The sequence below is a fragment of the Staurois parvus genome, unplaced genomic scaffold (genome assembly GCF_062004578.1).
Source record: "Staurois parvus isolate SC_StPar_1 unplaced genomic scaffold, SC_StPar_1.0 ptg000151l, whole genome shotgun sequence".
NCBI lineage: Eukaryota > Metazoa > Chordata > Amphibia > Anura > Ranidae > Staurois > Staurois parvus.
Window position 1 is genome coordinate 21,418,097 of NW_028317947.1, and position 19,672 is coordinate 21,437,768.

Consider the following 19,672-nt stretch of genomic DNA (forward strand, 5'->3'; position numbering starts at 1 on the left):
TTTGTATTTTTAAAGGCATACAGTATATTTGAATTTTTTTTATATATTTTTCATATATTTTGTGATACAAATGCATTTCAACATGCAGTATATATATATATATATATATATATATATATATATATGCTTTCATATGGGTAGTAGAGCTGTGCAAATCTCAGGACTGAATGGACAGAAATGCAAATCCTTTTGCAGGAACAACTGTACCTTCTTCAACTGGTGTGACTATCACATAAAATGTATTTACAATTAGGGGATGAAGACAACAAAAGCACCAAAATGTCCAGAGCAAGATGATCTGCATTTAAAAGTGGCTTATAAATGTCTAAATATTGTAAGTTGCATTAGGGTGGCATTGACGTCTGTTGAAGTTTTACTCTTTTCTGCCTGTTGTATTTTTTAAAAAATTACAAAAAAGAATGCAAAAAAAAAAAAAAATTTAAATAAAGACATGCTCCCAAAAGGCTAATAAACCACCCATGTAAGGTTCTGACAGTACTTTAAAAGTATTCCCCTTTTTTGATAATTCTTCTGAAAACATAAACTCCAATAGGCTGAAATCACACAGTACACTTTTATATTACTCAGGGTTCCAATAGTGAAATTCAGCAAAGTTACAAACTCCACTACTCCCAAGTCTCCCTCCAGATGCTGTTCAGACAGACTGCAAACAGTGCACATAATTATTATTATTATACAGGATTTATATAGCACCAACGGTTTGCTCAGTGCTTTACAATATAACGGGAGACAATACAGCAACAATACAGTTCAATACAAGAGGGATAGGAGGGCCCTGATCCTGGGAGCTTACATAAGGCTCCATGCACACGGGGTGTTTTGATAACGCTGGCAACATTAACTGTGTAAAGTCATGTTAAAAACGTGAGTTTTTTAGCTTTTTTTTAGCATTTTTGCATTAGCGTTTAGCGGTGTTTTTCCACGTTTAGCTGCATTTTCCAGCGTTCTTCCGCATTTGTATTTTTTGGTAATAAAAGTCTAAAAATGCTGGTTTGCAGCGCTTAATCTCAATTTACCATGTTTTACCGCGTTTTTCAGCTTTAGGGCGTTTTTACAGCTAAAAAACTCTTCCAGAAACCCACCAGTTCTGTTTTTTTTTCCAGCAAAAAAATGTCCCTGCAAAAAAAACGCTGATTACGGTCTATGTGTGCATGGACACATAGGATAACATGCTAGGGGGTTTACTGGCTGTAGAAAAAAAACCTCAAAAGCCAAAAACAGCTGTTGTAAAAATGTCCAGTGTGCATGGGGACTAATAGTCATATGCAAGGATCTCAGCACCAGAAAAAAAACAAAAAAAAAACCAAGAGATTGTGGTGCAACTCACTGGCATGTAACCAAACTTGAATTAGTGGACGAAAGCAGGCTATAGATTTGGAAAACATCTCGTGATTTTTCTTCCGATAAACGGAAAATTGGTTGGTCATAGAGCCAATTAGACCACCAATTACAACGAAAATCGGCGGAAAAATTCTTTGTAATTGTTACCTCTGCAGGAAATGATGTCGTTTTTTGGGTGGAAATTATGTCGTTTTTTGGACGGAAATGCTGTCGTATTTTTGGCGGAAATTATGTCGTTTGGTAACCTTTTTTTCCCTCTCTCTTTTCGGAATCTTCCGTCAAGACATCAGCAACGTGTCATCCCTACGAATTTTCTTCATTTATCTTATGAAATTGCCCAAAATGAACCGCAAACAAAAACTGGCCCTTATAATGCTAGGTGTGTTAGCACTGGAGGAGGAAAAAAAAAAACAAACAAAGAGCAGAATATGGTCCAAAGACTGGCTTCTTCAATCTGCAAATTTTCACACATGAACCTGCTTTCTAATTTAAAAGAAAATAATCCTGACGACTTCAAAGATTATCTGCGAATGTCCCAGCAGTCTTTTGATCTGCTCCTAACCATGGGTGTACCGCACATTAGGAAAAAAGACTCTTACATGTGCAAACCCATCAGTGCAGAAGAAAGAATCATTGCAATCCTCCGTTATCTAATGAATGAATAATGAATTATAATGAATAAAAAATAATGCTTTTTATACTGTCTACCTACATGTGTCAATAAAGCTTTGCTGCTTTAAAAGCATATTGCTGTTATTTTTTAATATATATATATATCCATAAGGTGTTAATTGTGCCATAAATTCTTTTAATTATGGGCTAATTAAGCACAACATAATAAGCATAGTGGATGCATGTTATTTCTGTACATCAAACACAAAAGTTACATGATACATGACATGACGTTCTGTTTACATACTACAACTTTTGACCTTTCTCCCAGAAAAGAAATTTCGTTCCCTGAGAAACTTCCAGGTCATAGCACATGCGCATTAATTTGTCGTTTAGAAAATTGGGGAATATTACCATCAATGGGATGAAATTCGGTCATTTTTATAAAATTTACCAGTAGGACCGATAATCAAAAAGAAAAAAAAAACGAAAATCTTCAGACAAAATTACCCATACACGACAAGAATATCGGCGGAGTTTAATGCCGTCCGAAAAATCGCAGGATTTTTCACAAATCTAGGGCCTGCATTACACTTTAGGTTTTGCATGTAAATATAGCATGCTATAATACCAAGTCACTTGATCATGTGTGCACCTTAACTTTTCATTAGTATTCCTTCATCAATGCAGAGCCATATCACTAGTCCTTTCTGGAGTCAGATGAAATGTTATCAGCACTGTGAAGCACGTAAATCAGTCTCAGGGGAATATGCAGGGGTCTCAAATACATATACAGTCACCCTGCAGACAGCCTGCAAGCTAAAACTCCAGTGTCAAATTGAGAAGAGTCATTAAAAGAAGTTGAGAATAGCAGCTTGACCATGTTGTTTCACAGAAAATGCATATCACCTGTTAAAGAATCCCAATTTAACTCTGTGTTGATGACTGATTATTTTAGTTATCATATTTTGTAATGACAGATGATTTAAGATATGATATTATTTCTAAAATCTTTATGTGCCTCCCAACCATGAAGGAGTGTAAAGACTTGAATGACTCAATACAAAATGGCACTTAGCATAGCACCAATTTGTTCTCTGCTCCATGGTGTGTGAGGGAATCCTGCCTGCAGGGTCTAGGCCAGCAATGGGCAAACTACGGCCCGCGGGCCGTATACGGCCCGGCGGACCTTTTAATCCGGCCCGCGGAGCTAGGCTCCCGCAAGGCCAGTGGTCGGCAAGCCGCGGCTCTTTACAAATTTAGATGCGGCTCTCCTGTGTGCCGGGCGCCCGCTCCCCTCCCTCCTCTCCCCTCCTCTCCTCTCGGATGGCCGCCCCCCCTCTCGGATGGCCGCCCCCCTCCCTCCTCTCGGACGTCAGGACTCTGCAGCTGTCAGGATGTAGGCGGGGCAGCCAGGATGTAGGCGGGGCAGCGTGACGAACTCCTCTCACAGTCCTTCCTGAAGACCAGAACGGCGCGGGAATACGAGAGGAACGCGCGGACCAAAGGTAAGTGAATTGACACAGGGGGGGGACTTACTATATGGGGGACTTACTATATGGGGGATGAATTACTATAGGGGGGACTTACTATATGGGGAATGAATTACTATATGGGGGACTTACTATATGGGGAATTAATTACTATATGGAGGACTTACTATATGGGGAATGAATTACTATATGGAGGACTTACTATATGGGGGATGAATTACTATATGGGGGACTTACTATATGGGGAATTAATTACTATATGGAGGACTTACTATATGGGGAATTAATTACTATATGGGGGACTTACTATATGGGGAATGAATTACTATATGGAGGACTTACTATATGGGGAATGAATTACTATATGGGGGACTTACTATATGGGGAATGAATTACTATATGGGGGATGAATTAATATGGGGGATGAATTACTATATGGGGGATGAATTACTATGGGGGATGAATTACTATAGGGGGGATGAATAACTATGGGGGACGAATTACTATATGGGGGACGAATTACTATATGGGGGATGAATTACTATATGGGGGATGAATTACTATATGGGGGATGAATTACTATATGGGGGATTAATTACTATGGGGGATTAATTACTATGCTTACTATGGGGGAATATTACTATACTTACTATGGATGACACATACACATCATTCATCTACTCTTGGTCCGGCCCCCGGGTCCAATATATGAACCCATTGCGGCCCTCAAGTCAAAAAGTTTGCCCACCCCTGGTCTAGGCTGAACCTGATTCCAGAGGCCAGCTTCCCCTGGTAGTTGCAAAGCATACCATAACGTAGCTTGGATCTGCCTAGGTACTCAATGTACTTCCTATTCTAGCAGTGTTCTTGTGTACAAGGCCTTACTTGACACTGATACTGAAAAATATCACCTTCTGCACACCCACTGGAAACATATCCCTTCCACTGCAATGCATCCCAAATTAGGGTGGAGAATGCAATTCCATAAGGATTAGCGTGCTGTCCAAGCCCCACCAACTATTAAATGTCACCATCCACTTACAATGGACGATGAAATCCTCCCACATGAATCTTGAGCCCTATCATGTATGGAGAATATGTAAACCAACACTGGGAAACCTCTAAGAGTTTGGGGAACATTGCTCTGAGAAATTAGATCAGATGACCGATTTGCATGTCAGGACCGCTGCGGAACTCCACCAGTTTCCTCTGGCTTCACCCTGCCCAGGCATAGTTCACCATCTTTTGGGTCCTGCCGCGTGCGCTCAGGTTTGTATACTACCAATTGGTGTCGGCTGCCTTATACTTCTAGTCAGCATGGATATTGTTTTATTTCAAAATTTGGCTTGCCGCCAGAAAAGTAATAAAAGGAGAAATCTGCCAATGGGGACAGTAGTTTTGGTTACTTGGGGGGGCTCCAAGAGATTCCTTTAGTTTGCAGGGATTGCTTCTCATTTCCTGTTTTGGCTATGGGACAGAAAGTGAAGGAAAATCTCCGCAATTGGACACAGATGGTGAAAAAAAAAATGTGACAGGGGTTATAACCCTCCTGTACACTATCCGAAATGGAAAAAAAAAAAAATGTTATATAGTGCTACTTTAAAACTTGTATACAAGGAGTGTATAGTAATCGATGTGAACTTGGCTTGGTGGCATGAATAATGTACTAGTTTTCTTATCACCCTAACAATCAAGGAATGACTAAAGGCTTCTTATATAAAAATAATCATGATTGTCTTCATCACAAAACAGGGTAAATCACAAACCGTAATAGGATATGAACAGTAGTAAACACATACATTTAAGACATGATAGTATTTTCATGCACAGGCCTATGGTTTGAAGCACAGCCCAATGATGACCTTCCACCTACAGCAACCAATGCGAAAACTGTGCCCATCGCGATTTATTGATTGATTGGTTGTTGGGGGTGTGCTTTGTTAAACCTTTTAGAATCTTAGACAATCACTCCAGCAGGCTCTTCAACTGAACAATTACCTGACAGCAAGGCTGAAGAGAGACTGTCAGTGAAATTAAACTGAAGTTCAATCTTCACAATGAGAATGCGAAGTTTATTTTGCACAGAGCCTACCCCAACACATTGCATCCAAATGTTATTTGTCAGTTTGGGTTCAGTTCTATACCACACATTAGAAGGAACCATACTTTCTAGCATGGAGGAAAAAGATCCTACCATAGGATGGCATTATTCTTGAATGGAACATTGCTACATAGCGGAGGATGACACAAAGAATATGTGCTCTCTTGTGACAGATCTGTTAATAACTAAACTGTAAACACAGGGATAACAGATCTGTCACTAGATAGCACATATATGCCACTTAATCCTCTGCTATGGACACATTTCAGCAATGTCCACATAGAAATTGCAAGCCCTGCCCATAAATTCAGCAATTCCAGCCCTTTGTAGGATACAAAAGTTATACATTTTTATTACAAATTCATTTTTAAAACAAAAAATAAACACAATAATCTACATAATAGTGATATATCCTAAAACAAGGAAATAATTGTCTATTTTTCGTGCATCACTCTAAATTCTAATTCTTGTAAGCTCCAGTATTTTCATCAGGCTTTTTCATAATGCAGTTGTATATTCCCTTTTTCTCTCTGTTTACATAGACATAATTACATAATTAGCTATATTTTCTTTCCTAAATAGCAAACATGTTATACTTAAGTGCACTGTGCAAAAGAATTGCACAGAGCCTCCTCTATCCTCCTCTTTAAGGGTCCCCTTCCTGCACTCCTGGCGCTTCATCTTCTTGGTGTGCCACCATTAGAATCTGCTTCCTAGTGTGGCACACCTACTGGCTCAATCCTGAGCCATGCTGCTTGCAACCATAGACACAGACAGTGTGTCTCGGCCTCGCCACAGGATTTGACTGACAGCAGCAGGAGCTTGCTGCCTCAGTAAAGCTTGTGAATGCAGAGACAGCCACTGCAGATGGACACAGCACTGGCTAGAGTGAGGTCTCGGGTAAGTAAAAGAGGGGGTGATATTAATGCCTAAACATTTTTATTTATTTATTTTATTTCAGGTACTGTCAATTTACGCAGCGCTTTTACATATATATTGTACATTCACATCAGTCCCTAACCCTCAAGGGGTGTACAATCTAACTCACATTCATACACACACATACTAGGGCCAATTTAGACAGGAACCAAAAAACCTACCAGCATGTCTTTGGAGTGTGAGAGGAAACTGGAGTACCCGGAGGAAACCCACACAGGTACAAACTCCAGACAGGAGGTGCCATGCATGGTTGGGATTTGAACCAATGACCCAAGTACTGCCAGGTGGAAGTGCTAACCATTTAGCCGCTGTGCTGCCCTATCTTTTACCTTAATGCAGGGAATACATTAAGGTAAAATGTTTAGGTTTTTGAACCACTTTAAGAGACGTTCACACCAAACCTCCTCATTTACAAATTCTGTTCACATCTTGCATTTCTTTTAGCCAGTCCTGACCCATTTGTGGGCAAATCTATCAGCTAAACCTAAGATGGTAAAGGGGATATTGGAGCTACTGAGAAGAGTCCCGAGACTCTCTGTAGAACATTATACATTGTTATTTCCTCATTCTGCACTCTAGATTAGAGGTACAATCTAGACCACATTTTGGTTAAATATTTAGAAAACAGGTCAGGTAACATAGCCTCTTACAAAATAAATAGTACCATCCTTCCTAATTACCGAAGGCTGCATGAGCTCTTAATACTGCCTTGCAGACTGACAATTCAAGAACATCAGAATGGTATTTATCCTATACCTGTAAATATTTCTGTTGCTGCAGCATTTTTGGTACTTCCCCTCCAAGGCAGACATATATTAGGTGTAATGGACACTAACCCATCAGACAGAACTGTGTTGTGTATTTGTGTATCCCCAGCAATGTATATCATTTTAGCCCAACACCTACCAAACGGAAGGACCGCAGGACTGACAGACCTTCGACATTGGCCAGACCCAGCTCTACCAGACTCAACGTGACTATAATGCTGTCAAATATATTCCATCCCACCTGAAAGTAGTCATATGGATCCAGAGCAATGATCTTAAAGAACATTTCAGCTGCAAATATACCAGTGAAAACCTGTTTTAAAACAAGAATAAAATAGGTCACTGAACCCAGTGAAATTTATATCATTGGTAGTAGAAACGTTTAGTGTGAATACAGAATTCTATATTTCACTTCACTAGAACACCAAGTTGTCTAGAGCAACATGTACAGATAAAATACAGTGGTACAAAATGAAACAGAAATTTAGAAAGTTGTGCTTGTTACAACCTAAATTAGATGCACAAACAAGATAACCAATTGTCTTGTGTTTAAGATTTAAATTTACAATCGAAGGAATACACAAGGGTAATATTTATTTAGCACGAAGCACAAAATTCGAAACAAATCTGCCATATATTATCTGGCCACTAGAGGTCTCTTGTGTATAACAGAAAAATGCTGTTGGTTCAGCCATGGCCTACAACTCATAGAGAGAACTGCTGAAAGGATTCTACGATCTTGCCTGTAATAAACGTTTTCTTTTAGATTTGACCTACTCTCAAACAAAAAGCAAGCAATGTTTTCCAGATCATGCGTTATACAGTGGATATAAAAAGTCTACACACCCGTTAAAATGTCAGGCTTCTGTGATGTAATAAAATGAGACAAAGATCAATCATTTCAGAACTTTTTCCACCTTTAATGTAACCTATAAACTACAACTCAGTTGAACAACAAACTTTTAGGTGGAGGGAAGTGAAAATAAAAGACTAAAATAATATGGTTGCATAAGTGGTTGGACACCCTTAAACTAATACTTTGTTGAAGCCCCTTTTGATGTGTTTCCAGCACTGAGTCTTTGTGGGTATGAGTCTATCAGCATGACACATCTTGACTTGGCAATATTTGCTCGCTCTTCCTTGCAAAAACACTCCAAATCTGTCAGATTGCAAGGGGATCTCCTGTGCACAGCCCTCTTCAGATCACCCCACAGATTTTCGATCGGATTCAGGTCTGGGCTCTGGCTGGGCTATTCCAAAACTTTCATCTTCTTCTGGTGAAGCCATTCCTTTGTTGATTTGGATGTATGCTTTGGGTCCTTGTCATGCTGAAAGATGAAGTTGTTCTTCATGCTCAGCTTTCTAGCAGAAGCCTGAAGGTTTTGTGCCAATATTGACTGGCATTTGGAACTGTTCATAATTCCCTCTACCTTGACTAAGGCCCCAGTTCCAGCTGAAGAAAAACAGCCCCAAAGCATGATGCTGCCACCACCATGCTTCACGGTGGGTATGGTATTCGTTTGGTGATGTGCAGTGTTGTTTTTGCGCCAAACATATCTTTTGGAATTATAGCCAAAAAGTTCAACCTTGGTTTCATCAGACCATGACTTCAGATGTGTTTATGCAAAATTTAGCCGGGCTTGGGGGTTTTTCTTCGTAAGAAAAGGCTTCTATCTTCCATTAAAGGTGGAAAAAAAGTTCTGAAATTATCTATCTTTGCCTCATTTTTTTACATCACACAGACATGACATTTTAACAGGGCTGTGTAGACTATTTTATATCCACTGTACATGCTTTGAATATTGCTGAAACCTAGCAGACATGCTCCCTACAAAGAGGTCAAGGGAGAATGTCACCAGCACACCGAGAATCACCAATATAGGTCCAAAAGTTTTAATGAACGATCACATCGTTACAGAAAGGCAACATTTCGGAGTCTCGCAGGACCCCTTCATCAGGCATGTGGCAATCAGTCTCCGTAATGTTGCCTTGATGTAACTATGTGATCATTCATTAAAACTTTTTGGACCCATATTGGTGATTCTCGGTGTGCTGGTGACAATCTCCCTTGCTGATTCTGTTCGGCTCCAGCTGACAGTCTCTGCAGCACCCAGTTAAACACATTTTTAAAGCAGGAATGTGTGCGTTTGGATTGTACACCTACAAAGAGGTCAGGCACATACATTCTAAGTCTTCTCTCATCTATCATATCATATCCTGTCCTATCCTAGTCACACTCAATTATGGGAAATTGGCTGGCCAAATATTGACACCACTTTACCTTTTTTTTTCTTTTAAACCACAATTTGTTTTCTTTATGCACATATAAATCATGAAGCAGATATGTACTTACCAGATTGCCTACATTCAGCACTTGCTGGAATTGCTCAGTCATTGGATAGTGCTCCATAGCCATGAAGAGGGTATTGAGCACAATGCATATAGTGATGCCAAGGTCTACAAAGGGATCCATGACCACAAACTTCACAAACCCCTTAAACATCACCCATTGCTTGCAGCAGTCCCAAATCAAAAATTTATGGGCAAACTTGTACCACCACGGGGGGCACTTCTGCTGGGCTTCCTCTAGTTCTGCAATGAAAGGAACTTTGCTTCACATTAACAGAAACAACTGGCCTGCTTGGTTACATAAGATTGCACTTATAAAGGATATACTGTATGTGTAAAGGACCCACAGACATTAGATGAAAGTCGCAAGATACCAAGGTTTGTTCAATTGAGAGCATGCATGTTATCAGTGAAAAGTCTGTAAGGCTAGCTATTGAAAGGGTCTGTACACTGAATAAAGTTCCTGCATCTGCCTACCTTCTGTATCTCAACTATCCCTATTGAATTTTTTTCTATTTTCTGTTAAGGAGAATGTAACAGTGCTGTGAGGGGAAAACCTGTTTTAGGCTGCATTCTCACTTGAGCATTTTGTAGCTTGAAGCTCGAAGCATGAAGCTCAAAAAAAGCTCAAACTTAAAAAATCAATTTTTTTCTATGGTGTCCAGGGGCGGACTGACAACTCATGGGGCCCCCGGGCAGTAGGGGATCATGGGGCCCCTGTGTCCTTGCCCAAATTCAAAAAAGCCTATGAAAAAGGTACCAGGGGCATCTCATGGGGCCCCCTACTGACCCTGGGCCCTCAGGCAGTGCCCGAGTTTCCAAATGGTCAGTCCGCCCCTGATGGTGCCTGTTCATACCTGTTCACACAAACAAGCACCCTAGAGAACAATTGATTTTCTAAGTGTGAGCGTTTTTGGAGCTTCAAACTACAAAACACTCAAGTGTGAATGCAGCCTCAGACTGCTGTCCACATAGACCACAGGACAATTCCTCTCTATTACTATTTATTCTGGTGACAGCTATAAAATGCCTGATTTCTCATCACTTTTATCTCAGTGACAGTGGTTGCTAGAACAAATAGACAGGGTTAATCTTCCAGAGGTCACATAAATAAAAACAGGACACATTCTATCCAAAGCTAGAATAAGTTTTGGCCTTAGATAAACTGAAATATAATTTTTTATAAAATTACTTATCATACTAAATGAACATTCAACTACAGGTTACGCCCTAGTGAGCACCCTTTCCTTTACAATCAGTTCCTGTATCTGCTAGAAGAAAGTTAAAATGTCATAACTGACTTTACCACTGATTACATTGTATAGAACAGAACTTCATCCAAAAGGGGAAGTTCTTCTCCCCCCCCCCACCTTTATTTTATTTTAATTTTTTTTGGGGGGTGGGGGTACCTGTCAGCAACAGCATATACAATGCAAGAGCAGAAGGCTTCCCCCCCGGTCCACATTCTTCTAGGACACGTCACTGGTCCCAGGAGGCTGCGGGACCATTCACAAAGCGTAGCGTGGCTCGCGCATGCGCAGTGGGGAGCCGGCTGTGAAGCTGTAAGCAGTCACAGCAAGCTGCCCACAGTTAATATGCTGGTGCTAGGGACAGAAGACTGGAGAAGAAACCGACCTGGGTAAGGACAGCACTGGACCTGGGACAGGTGAGTGTCTGTTTATTAAAAATCAGCAGCTACAGTTTTTGTAGTTGCTGACTTTTAAGTTTTGATAAAGTGAGTGAATAACTGCTTTGAAGATCTAGAATGTCAGCAGTTTATGTACAGTTTTTTGGTATATTAGACACCATCCTTTTGCACAGACCTTCTATCATGGCTTCGGAAATAACACTAACTGAGCTCCCTGCTTTCTTCTGTAAAGTCGGCTCTCCCAGATACATTTTAGAGTTCTTCTCAAGATCCGTCTTCACTGAGCTTGCCTGCAAATAAAGCAGACACAGGTGTGTGATGATGCTCAGGGATCAACAAGCGAAGATACATGGTTGTACTGACAGACAATAACTTCCAGACATTTGTAGATGTATTATGTGCATGAAAAATAGGTGTATGTGTAATTAAATATAAAAGAAAAAAAGAAAACATGAAGCACAAAAAATTGAAGAGCAAAACAATTGGCTCATTTTAAAGCCAGCTCCACAGCAACATATACTTGTCTTCCCTTCATTCTCCTGTAGCTCCAGTTGCAATGTACCCCTGGTAATTACCCTTGTTAGCTCCAAGTTGATTCTGATCAGAACTTAAATAAGGCTTTGGACCCTCTCCTCACCTACAGTTGTGACCAAAATTATTCAACCCCCACTGAAATTGAGTGTTTTGGCCAGTTTGACATTGCTTTTGATCATTCAGTCATCTTGCTTACATTTACATTAAAGAGGCACTTGTAGGTCAGACAAATATAACATAACAGTTATAATGAAATAACCACAAATGTCTTTTCTGTGCTCACAGCATTATCAGTTTTATTCAACCCCCAAGTGACATTCAATCTTAGTACTTAGTACAGCATCCTTTTACAGTTATAACAGCTTTTAAACGTGAAGCATAGCTTGACACAAGTGTCTTGCAGCGATCTACGGGTATCTTCGCCCATTCTTCATGGGCAAAGGCCTCCAGTTCAGTCACATTCTTAGGCTTGCGCACTGCAACTGCTTTCTTTAAGTCCCACCAGAGGTTCTCAATCGGATTTAAGTCTGGTGACTGCGATGGCCACTCCAAAATGTTCCAGCCTTTCCTCTGCAACCATGCTCTAGTGGACTTGGAGGTATGCTTGGGATCATTGTCCTGTTGAAAGGTCCAACGTCTCCCAAGCCTCAGGTGTGTGACGGACTGCATCACGTTTCCATCCAATATCTCCTGGTACTGAAGAGAATTCATGGTACCTTGCACACGCTGAAGCTTCCCTGTACCTGCAGAAGCAAAACAGCCCCAAAGCATGATTGACCCTCCACCATGCTTCACAGTAGGCAAGGTGTTCTTTTCATCATAGGCCTTGTTCTTCCTCCTCCAAACATAGCGTTGATCCATGGGCCCAAACAGTTCTAATTTTGTTTCATCAGTCCACAGAACACTATCCCACAACTTTTGTGGTTTGTCCACATGGCTTTTGGCATACTGCAGTCGACTCTTCTTATTCTTTGGAGACAGCAAGGGGGTACGCCTGGGAGTTCTGGCACGGAGGCCTTCATTACGCAGTGTGCGTCTTATTGTCTGGGCTGAAACTTCTGTACCCACATCTGACAAATCTTTTCTCAGTTCCTCAGCAGTCACACGGGGACTTCTCTCCACTCTACGCTTCAGGTAGCGCACAGCAGTCGAAGTCAGCATCTTCTTTCTGCCACGACCAGGTAGCGTTTCAACAGTGCCCTTTGCCTTGAATTTGCGAATGATGCTTCCTAAGGTGTCTCTTGGTATGTTTAACATCTTTGCAATCTTCTTATAGCCATTGCCCTTCCTGTGAAGAGAAATCACCTCTTCTCTTGTCTTCCTGGACCATTCTCTTGCCTTCACCATGTTTGTAACCACACCAGTAAATGTCTAGAAGGAGCTGAGTATCACAGTCATTTTAAAGCTGCCTAATTGGTGCTTATTATGCTTGATTGCTGCTCGGTGACATCCACAGGTGTTTTCAATACCTGATGGAAAGCACCTGTATGAACCTCTGTTCTTCAGAGTGGTAGTCTTTAAGGGGTTGAATAATTGTGGCAATGAAGAAACCACATAAGAACCATTTACTACTGTATTACATAAACAATTGATGTCATTTTAGTTGCATTTGGGTAGTTACAACGTCCTTGTAGGATTTGATTCTGAATACAATTCCAAATGTACACTATAGTCCCTAAACCCCTTTACAGCATTGGGGGTTGAATAATTTTGGTCACAACTGTATGTGAGTGCTGGGGTGTGTGAGTGTCCATTTGCCTAACACCACCGCTGTCACAAGGGAGGAGAGGAGTTAGCCACATGCTCCCCTTTACCCAGAAGAACATCAAGAGACAAAAAGCAGCAGACTGGGAGGATGGTTGGAGTTGGGCAAGGGGAAGGGGACTATAAGCCACTGAAGAAGCCATCACTGTGGTAAATCTGTTGCTTTGCCATGAAAGGGCAAATGAGAGGTTCACTTTTGAGCTATCCATGGACACAATACACGTCCCTTATCCTTGCAGTTTTACCTGGATCAGTTTAGAGGGCTGTCTACTGGGCAGTGCAAGGTAGACAACTTTGGGCCACCACCCTAAGGTGGAAAGACTAACCCCATCTCTCTAGCCATTACATTTATACAGGGCCGTCTACTAGGTGCCTTTAGTGTCTAGCACAGTCATAGCCATGCAAGTCAAATAGAATAAAGTACAGGGCCATAACTCATTTAAACCAGAAAAGATTGACAAATCCAATGAATTCTAGACATCTTAGTTATAAAATATAATATAACCAACCATCATTATTAGTTATTAATAAGGATTGCTAAGGACAGTCAGAGCACTCACATCGTCATCCAGAGAAGCCACTCTTTCTATTACCACTCGCGGTATAACTCTTCCATTGCAGTCCAACTTTTCTGTGCCATCTTCTGTGAGGTCTGGATCAGAGGGAGGTTTTTTCTGTTCTCCGTTGACCAGTCCTACAGATGCTACACTGGATTTCTGCAGAAGAGAAGTAAACTATCCATCAGCAAATCACAAGTACTGTAAAGTTCCAGCCCACTGCCAAAAATCAGTATATTTTAACTTCAATACTTCAAGGTAAATTCCCCTCAATACACGCATTTCAGGTACATATGGTTGCCAGCCAGCTAAATCACACTCTGACTTTGTACACTTCTTAGGGAGTCCAAATGAGAGAAACCCCCATCACAATCTAATTCTCCCCAGCTACAGCTATTCAGCTCTCTTAGTACCAGACTTTCCCCTGATGGATTTCCTAAAAACGCAGAATAAAAATAATATTTAGAGAATCCAGAATAACAACATTTGGCAGAGACACTGACTACTCACAATTAAGAGTCTCATGTCTCATTCGTGGATGGAATGGCCTTTTAAACGCACTGTGCACATTTAAACCCAAGGTAAACACTTCAGCTCTGCCTCATTAAAGTGTTACTAAACCCACAACTGTACAATCAGTCTGTGTATGCATTAAAGCATGCTTGTTATACTGTGAAACCTAAGGGGTTAATCCTCTGCATTGTGTAAAAAGGCTGTTTGACTTCTCTGATCCTTCCCTTCTTCCAGTGTCTTATCTCCTGATAATATCCTGACATATTGGTGGAGACACTCTGCACAAGCTCAGTTTAGTGTGTATTGCTAGAGAGATTTGTTTTTTTTTCTTGGGAGAGTGCATGTGATCAGCACAGGACCAATCTGCACTGTCCAGACAGAGGTCAGGGGTTTTGCATCCTCCTAGAGTAGAATGAAAACTCCTCCTACAAGCTTTAACCAGTGCTCTGCTGAACACTGATATAAGTCACAAAACGTCTCTAACTGCCGATGATAAAAGGTATTTAGCAGTTTATATTTACTAAAATAATTACATTTCCATGTAGTGTGTACTGTGGGAAACCAGATACAGTGAATGCAGGGTCCGGGGAGACCAGATATAGTGAATGCAGGGTCCGGGGAGACCAGATATAGTGAATGCAAGGTCCGGGGAGACCGGATATAGTGAATGCAGGGTCCGGGGACACCAGATACAGTGAATGCAGGGTCCGGGGAGACCAGATATAGTGAATGCAGGGTCCGGGGAGACCAGATATAGTGAATGCAGGGTCCGGGGAGACCAGATATAGTGAATGCAGGGTCCGGGGACACCAGATATAGTGAATGCAGGGTCCTGGGAGACCAGATATAGTGAATGCAGGGTCCGGGGACACCAGATATAGTGAATGCGGGGTCCGGGGACACCAGATATAGTGAATGCAGGGTCCGGGGACACCAGATATAGTGAATGCAGGGTCCAGGGACACCAGATATAGTGAATGCAGGGTCCGGGGACACCAGATATAGTGAATGCAGGGTCCGGAGAGACCAGATATAGTGAATGCAGGGTCTGGGGACACCAGATATAGTGAATGCAGGGTCCGGGGACACCAGATATAGTGAATGCAGGCTCCTGGGTGTAGTAACACTTTAAAGTAAGTTTGGTTTCATTTCTCAGCTGATTTGTTTAACCATTAGAGGTCCTGTGGGAGGAAGACTGTATGGTCCACTTTAGATGTCCTTTTGGCTGGGAGTAAACTACATTATTTATTTTTTTACTTTTTGAGGAATTACAAGGTGTTCTTAGACCAGCTGGAATATATCATTCCTCCAGCAGGTTTTTGGTCTACTCTGGAATCTCTAGAAGGATCCTTCCACACTAGTCAGTCACTTATCCGGTGACCAGGGGCAGACTGACCATTTGGATACTCGGGCAGTGCCCGAGGGCCTGGGGTCAGTAGGGGGCCCCATGAGATGCCCCTGGTACCTTTTTCATAGGCTTTTTTGAGTTTGGGCAAGGACACAGGGGCCCCATGATCCCCTATTGCCCGGGGGCCCCATGAGTTGTCAGTCCGCCCTGCCGGTGACTTAAAGTAATTCTAAAGCCAAAAAGGTTTTGGAGTGGCCATACATAGATTGAAATTCAGCTTGTTCAGCAGGGACTGGGCAAATTTTGATCCATGTATGGGCATCTGTTGATCGGCTTCTGCACAACCAGCCTGTGAAGTTTTTCCTGAATGATCAATGCCACTTGCTATAGCAGGCAGCACTGATCCATGTATTCTGACAGCAGGGAAGGTTCCCCACCTTCAGAATACAATAGTAGAGCAGGAGTGAATTAAGTCATTTTGTTTCGTTCAACCCACTGGTTGAACAAAAAAAAATTAATTAATGTGTGGCCAGCCTTAGTTTTGGATAAAGTAGGGAAAGGTTAAAGAAGTCTGGGCATATAGAAAATAAACACACATGCTCACCTCCATGCTGCAGCATCAGTCTGATGCTGCAGCTGTCCCCGCTGGCTCTAAACCCGACAAATGAATGATCACATGACCACTGATCGAACTCTGGGCAGAGAGCCGTGACTGACAGTTTCCCACACTCCTGTATCTCTTTAAACCTAAGGGCTGATTCAAGCTGCTATCACAGGGTTAAATGTATAAAACCTAGAATAAAAGTATATACATATGGTATTCATCCAGCTTCTATTTTTTTACTGCAGGTTGTAAAATGAATGCAAACAATTGGTTGAATGGTACAATATACAATCTGAGTTTTTAATACTTGTATTGCAAAGATCAAAGGCACCGTGCAGCAATAAAACTGAAGTACTGCACATCAATAAATCAAATATTGTGTCAATAAATCAAGGATCTGAGCTTGTACATTGCTTCATTAGAAGCACAATCATCTATACATCAAAAAATGAGAGATTCTTAACTTCAGTGAAATAAAGATACTCATCCTGTACAGCTATAAATTAGATGCCCAGAGCTGGACATAAATAATCCAGGCACTCCCATAAATCACTCAGTAAGCAATGCCTGTCTATAAGTCCAAAGTACTTTCCCTGTATAAATCCAGGTCAGCAGCACATCAATAGATCAAACACGCCAAATGCTCCAATGAGTCAACAGCACAAAGCTTTGTCTTGATAAAATACAGCTTGGAAGGCAAGCTATTTTCAGGAATCTCCGATTCTTTCATCTATCCCCAGTTTAGCCTCAGACAAAACAATAAAACTATACCTGTGAGGGTCATATGTTCAAATAGGCCTGTCCAATAATAACAAGAAAAGTGATTTAAGCATTATTCACAGTGAACAGTCAATAGGGCCAATTCACATAGCCAAATCAGTTATTTTATATTCATTTTTTTCTTTTTTTTCTTTTTTAGCTCATGGCACCTTTTGTTCAGTTCGTAAAAATAAATAGTGTTGTTTTGGAATCTTTTTTTTACTCTTTCTAAAAGAGACACTAGACAACTGAAAGCCTCTCTTTCCCATGATTTGGTATTTTGGTGTGTAATATCACCCCATACTGCTACCTTTCCTGCTGTCCTCAAAACCCACCTCTTAAAAAAAAAAAGAAAAACTCCTGGCAAAAGCTAGAGATATTTTTAGGAGCAAAAAACTATGTGATAATCTTTGCAAATTGAAAAACAGATGCTGGTGCTCTATACCGCTCACGGACTCTATTTCTGCATTTAAAATCTTTGTGAGTTGGCATACAAAATACCATAAAATTAATAATATACCTGTAATAGGAATGAGGTATAGTCAGCAGATTCATGAAAAAACAACAAATAGCAGATGGAGATGAATATATCCACTGCACTTGGATTTAGTGAAATAAGGCTTCTGTATGCATTCACTGCATCCAAAGCAGTGTGCCAGAGCTGACAGGGAGGAGAACTGTATTGTTTACACACAGTTCTCTTCCACGTTGGAGATCTTCGGCAATCACCGGGCGCCAGCGAGTAATCACCGGCTGGGACCCACTGATTGACAGCCGCGGCTGCGAATGATGGCACGGGTAGGGCGTGCGCTCCCTACCCAGAAATGCAAAATCACACACACACACACACACATATATATATATATATATACACATATATATGATTTTGCACACCCGTGCCGCCCTTTAGCAGTATATCTGCTATAGGGCGGTCGGGAAGCGGTTAATCGGAGCACAAAATAGGCCAATAGTAGTAAAATCAGTATAATTCTTCAATTGTGCAATCGAAAGAGTTTGAACACAACAGAAGAGGGGAAATAAACATGAAATATACACCAAAGAAAGTATGGGAAAAAACAGCATCCTCAAGTAGAGCAACTGTGGAAGGCGCATAGTTCCTGATATCACATTAGCCCTGAAGAAGCCTGTCCATTACCATCTGATCAGGTGCTAGACTGGGAACGTCTAGCCATGGTTGCCACATAGAGTAAAAGTGACAGGGACCATTTCTATGCTGATATGTCAGTTTTTCTCGTATAAGAAAATTATATTTAGAATAATCTTGAAGAACAGCAGCCATATACAAAGCAGGATGGTAGAGGGATACAGTCTATGTGTAGACTCAGCAGATGAAAATGTTGGGGCCACTATTTTAAAACAGCATAAGGAACTTGCAAGTCAGTGAAAAAAAGATGGAAAAGGGCACTTGTGGGACTGCATAACCAATATACAACACAGTGCATTCGTTTTGAGGGACTCACTAGACGAGTATGCAGTATGCGAAGTCAAACTGAAATTAGAGCTCATGACCTAGTTTGGTGACTAAGAAAGCCAATGATCAGAATGACTGCCAGGGCGCTTAACAACATTACCTTCATATTTCTCCCACAGCATTGCTTCCTTTAACTCAGTGGTTCTCAACCTGTGGGTCGCGACCCCTTTGGGGGTCGAACGACCCTTTCACAGGGGTCCCCTAAGACCATCAGAAAACACATATTTCCGATGTGTAAATCGCAGCTACTGTGTAGAAAGTAGCTGCTGTGTTGAAAGCAGCTACTCTGTTGAAAGCAGCAGTATTGGAGGTAAAACGACACTCATGAATTATAATTACTGGGTAAATAATTTTATGGTTGGGGGTCACCACAACATGAGGAACTGTATTAAAGGGTCACGGCATTAGGAAGGTTGAGAACCACTGCTTTAACTGAACACCATTCAATGTGATGATGCCTCCAACAGTAGTTGCAGGAACCAGGTGAAAAAATCTTGAGCCCTCACTAACTGAGAAGTAGAAATTAAGCACTTTGCCATGAAAGAGAGCCCCATACACAGGACAATGGTAGGTAATGGCAGAATTGTGGTATCAGGTCCTTCCTGTACAGGTCAGTTAATCACAGCCTGTACAAAATATTTTTGAGGTCTCGGCTCTATATTTAGACCACTGGTGGATTATGAGTGGAACTGTGATACTTGGAAAACACAGGCAAAAGGTTTTAAGTGGAAAAACTGCTAAAGATGCAATAGGCTCCAAAGCTTGTGAACACGCATTGAATGCACAGTTAGGATTCCTGCCTGAAGAGCTGGCAATCAGAATGATTTCCT

General features: G+C 41.2%; 1 protein-coding gene across 3 annotated transcripts in view; it reads right to left on the minus strand.

Annotated features, from left to right (window-relative positions):
• Positions 1-19,672, minus strand: part of SCN4A (sodium voltage-gated channel alpha subunit 4) — a 135,707-nt gene that overhangs the window by 35,935 nt on the left and 80,100 nt on the right. For all 3 annotated transcript variants that reach the window (XM_089674631.1, XM_089674629.1, XM_089674630.1), the window contains exons 11-14: positions 14,130-14,285; positions 11,447-11,561; positions 9,628-9,866; positions 7,414-7,587 (exon numbers count right to left, since the gene is read on the minus strand). In XM_089674631.1, coding sequence (XP_089530757.1) covers positions 7,414-7,587; positions 9,628-9,866; positions 11,447-11,561; positions 14,130-14,285 — 684 coding nt within the window. The remainder of the gene's footprint in view (positions 1-7,413; positions 7,588-9,627; positions 9,867-11,446; positions 11,562-14,129; positions 14,286-19,672) is intronic.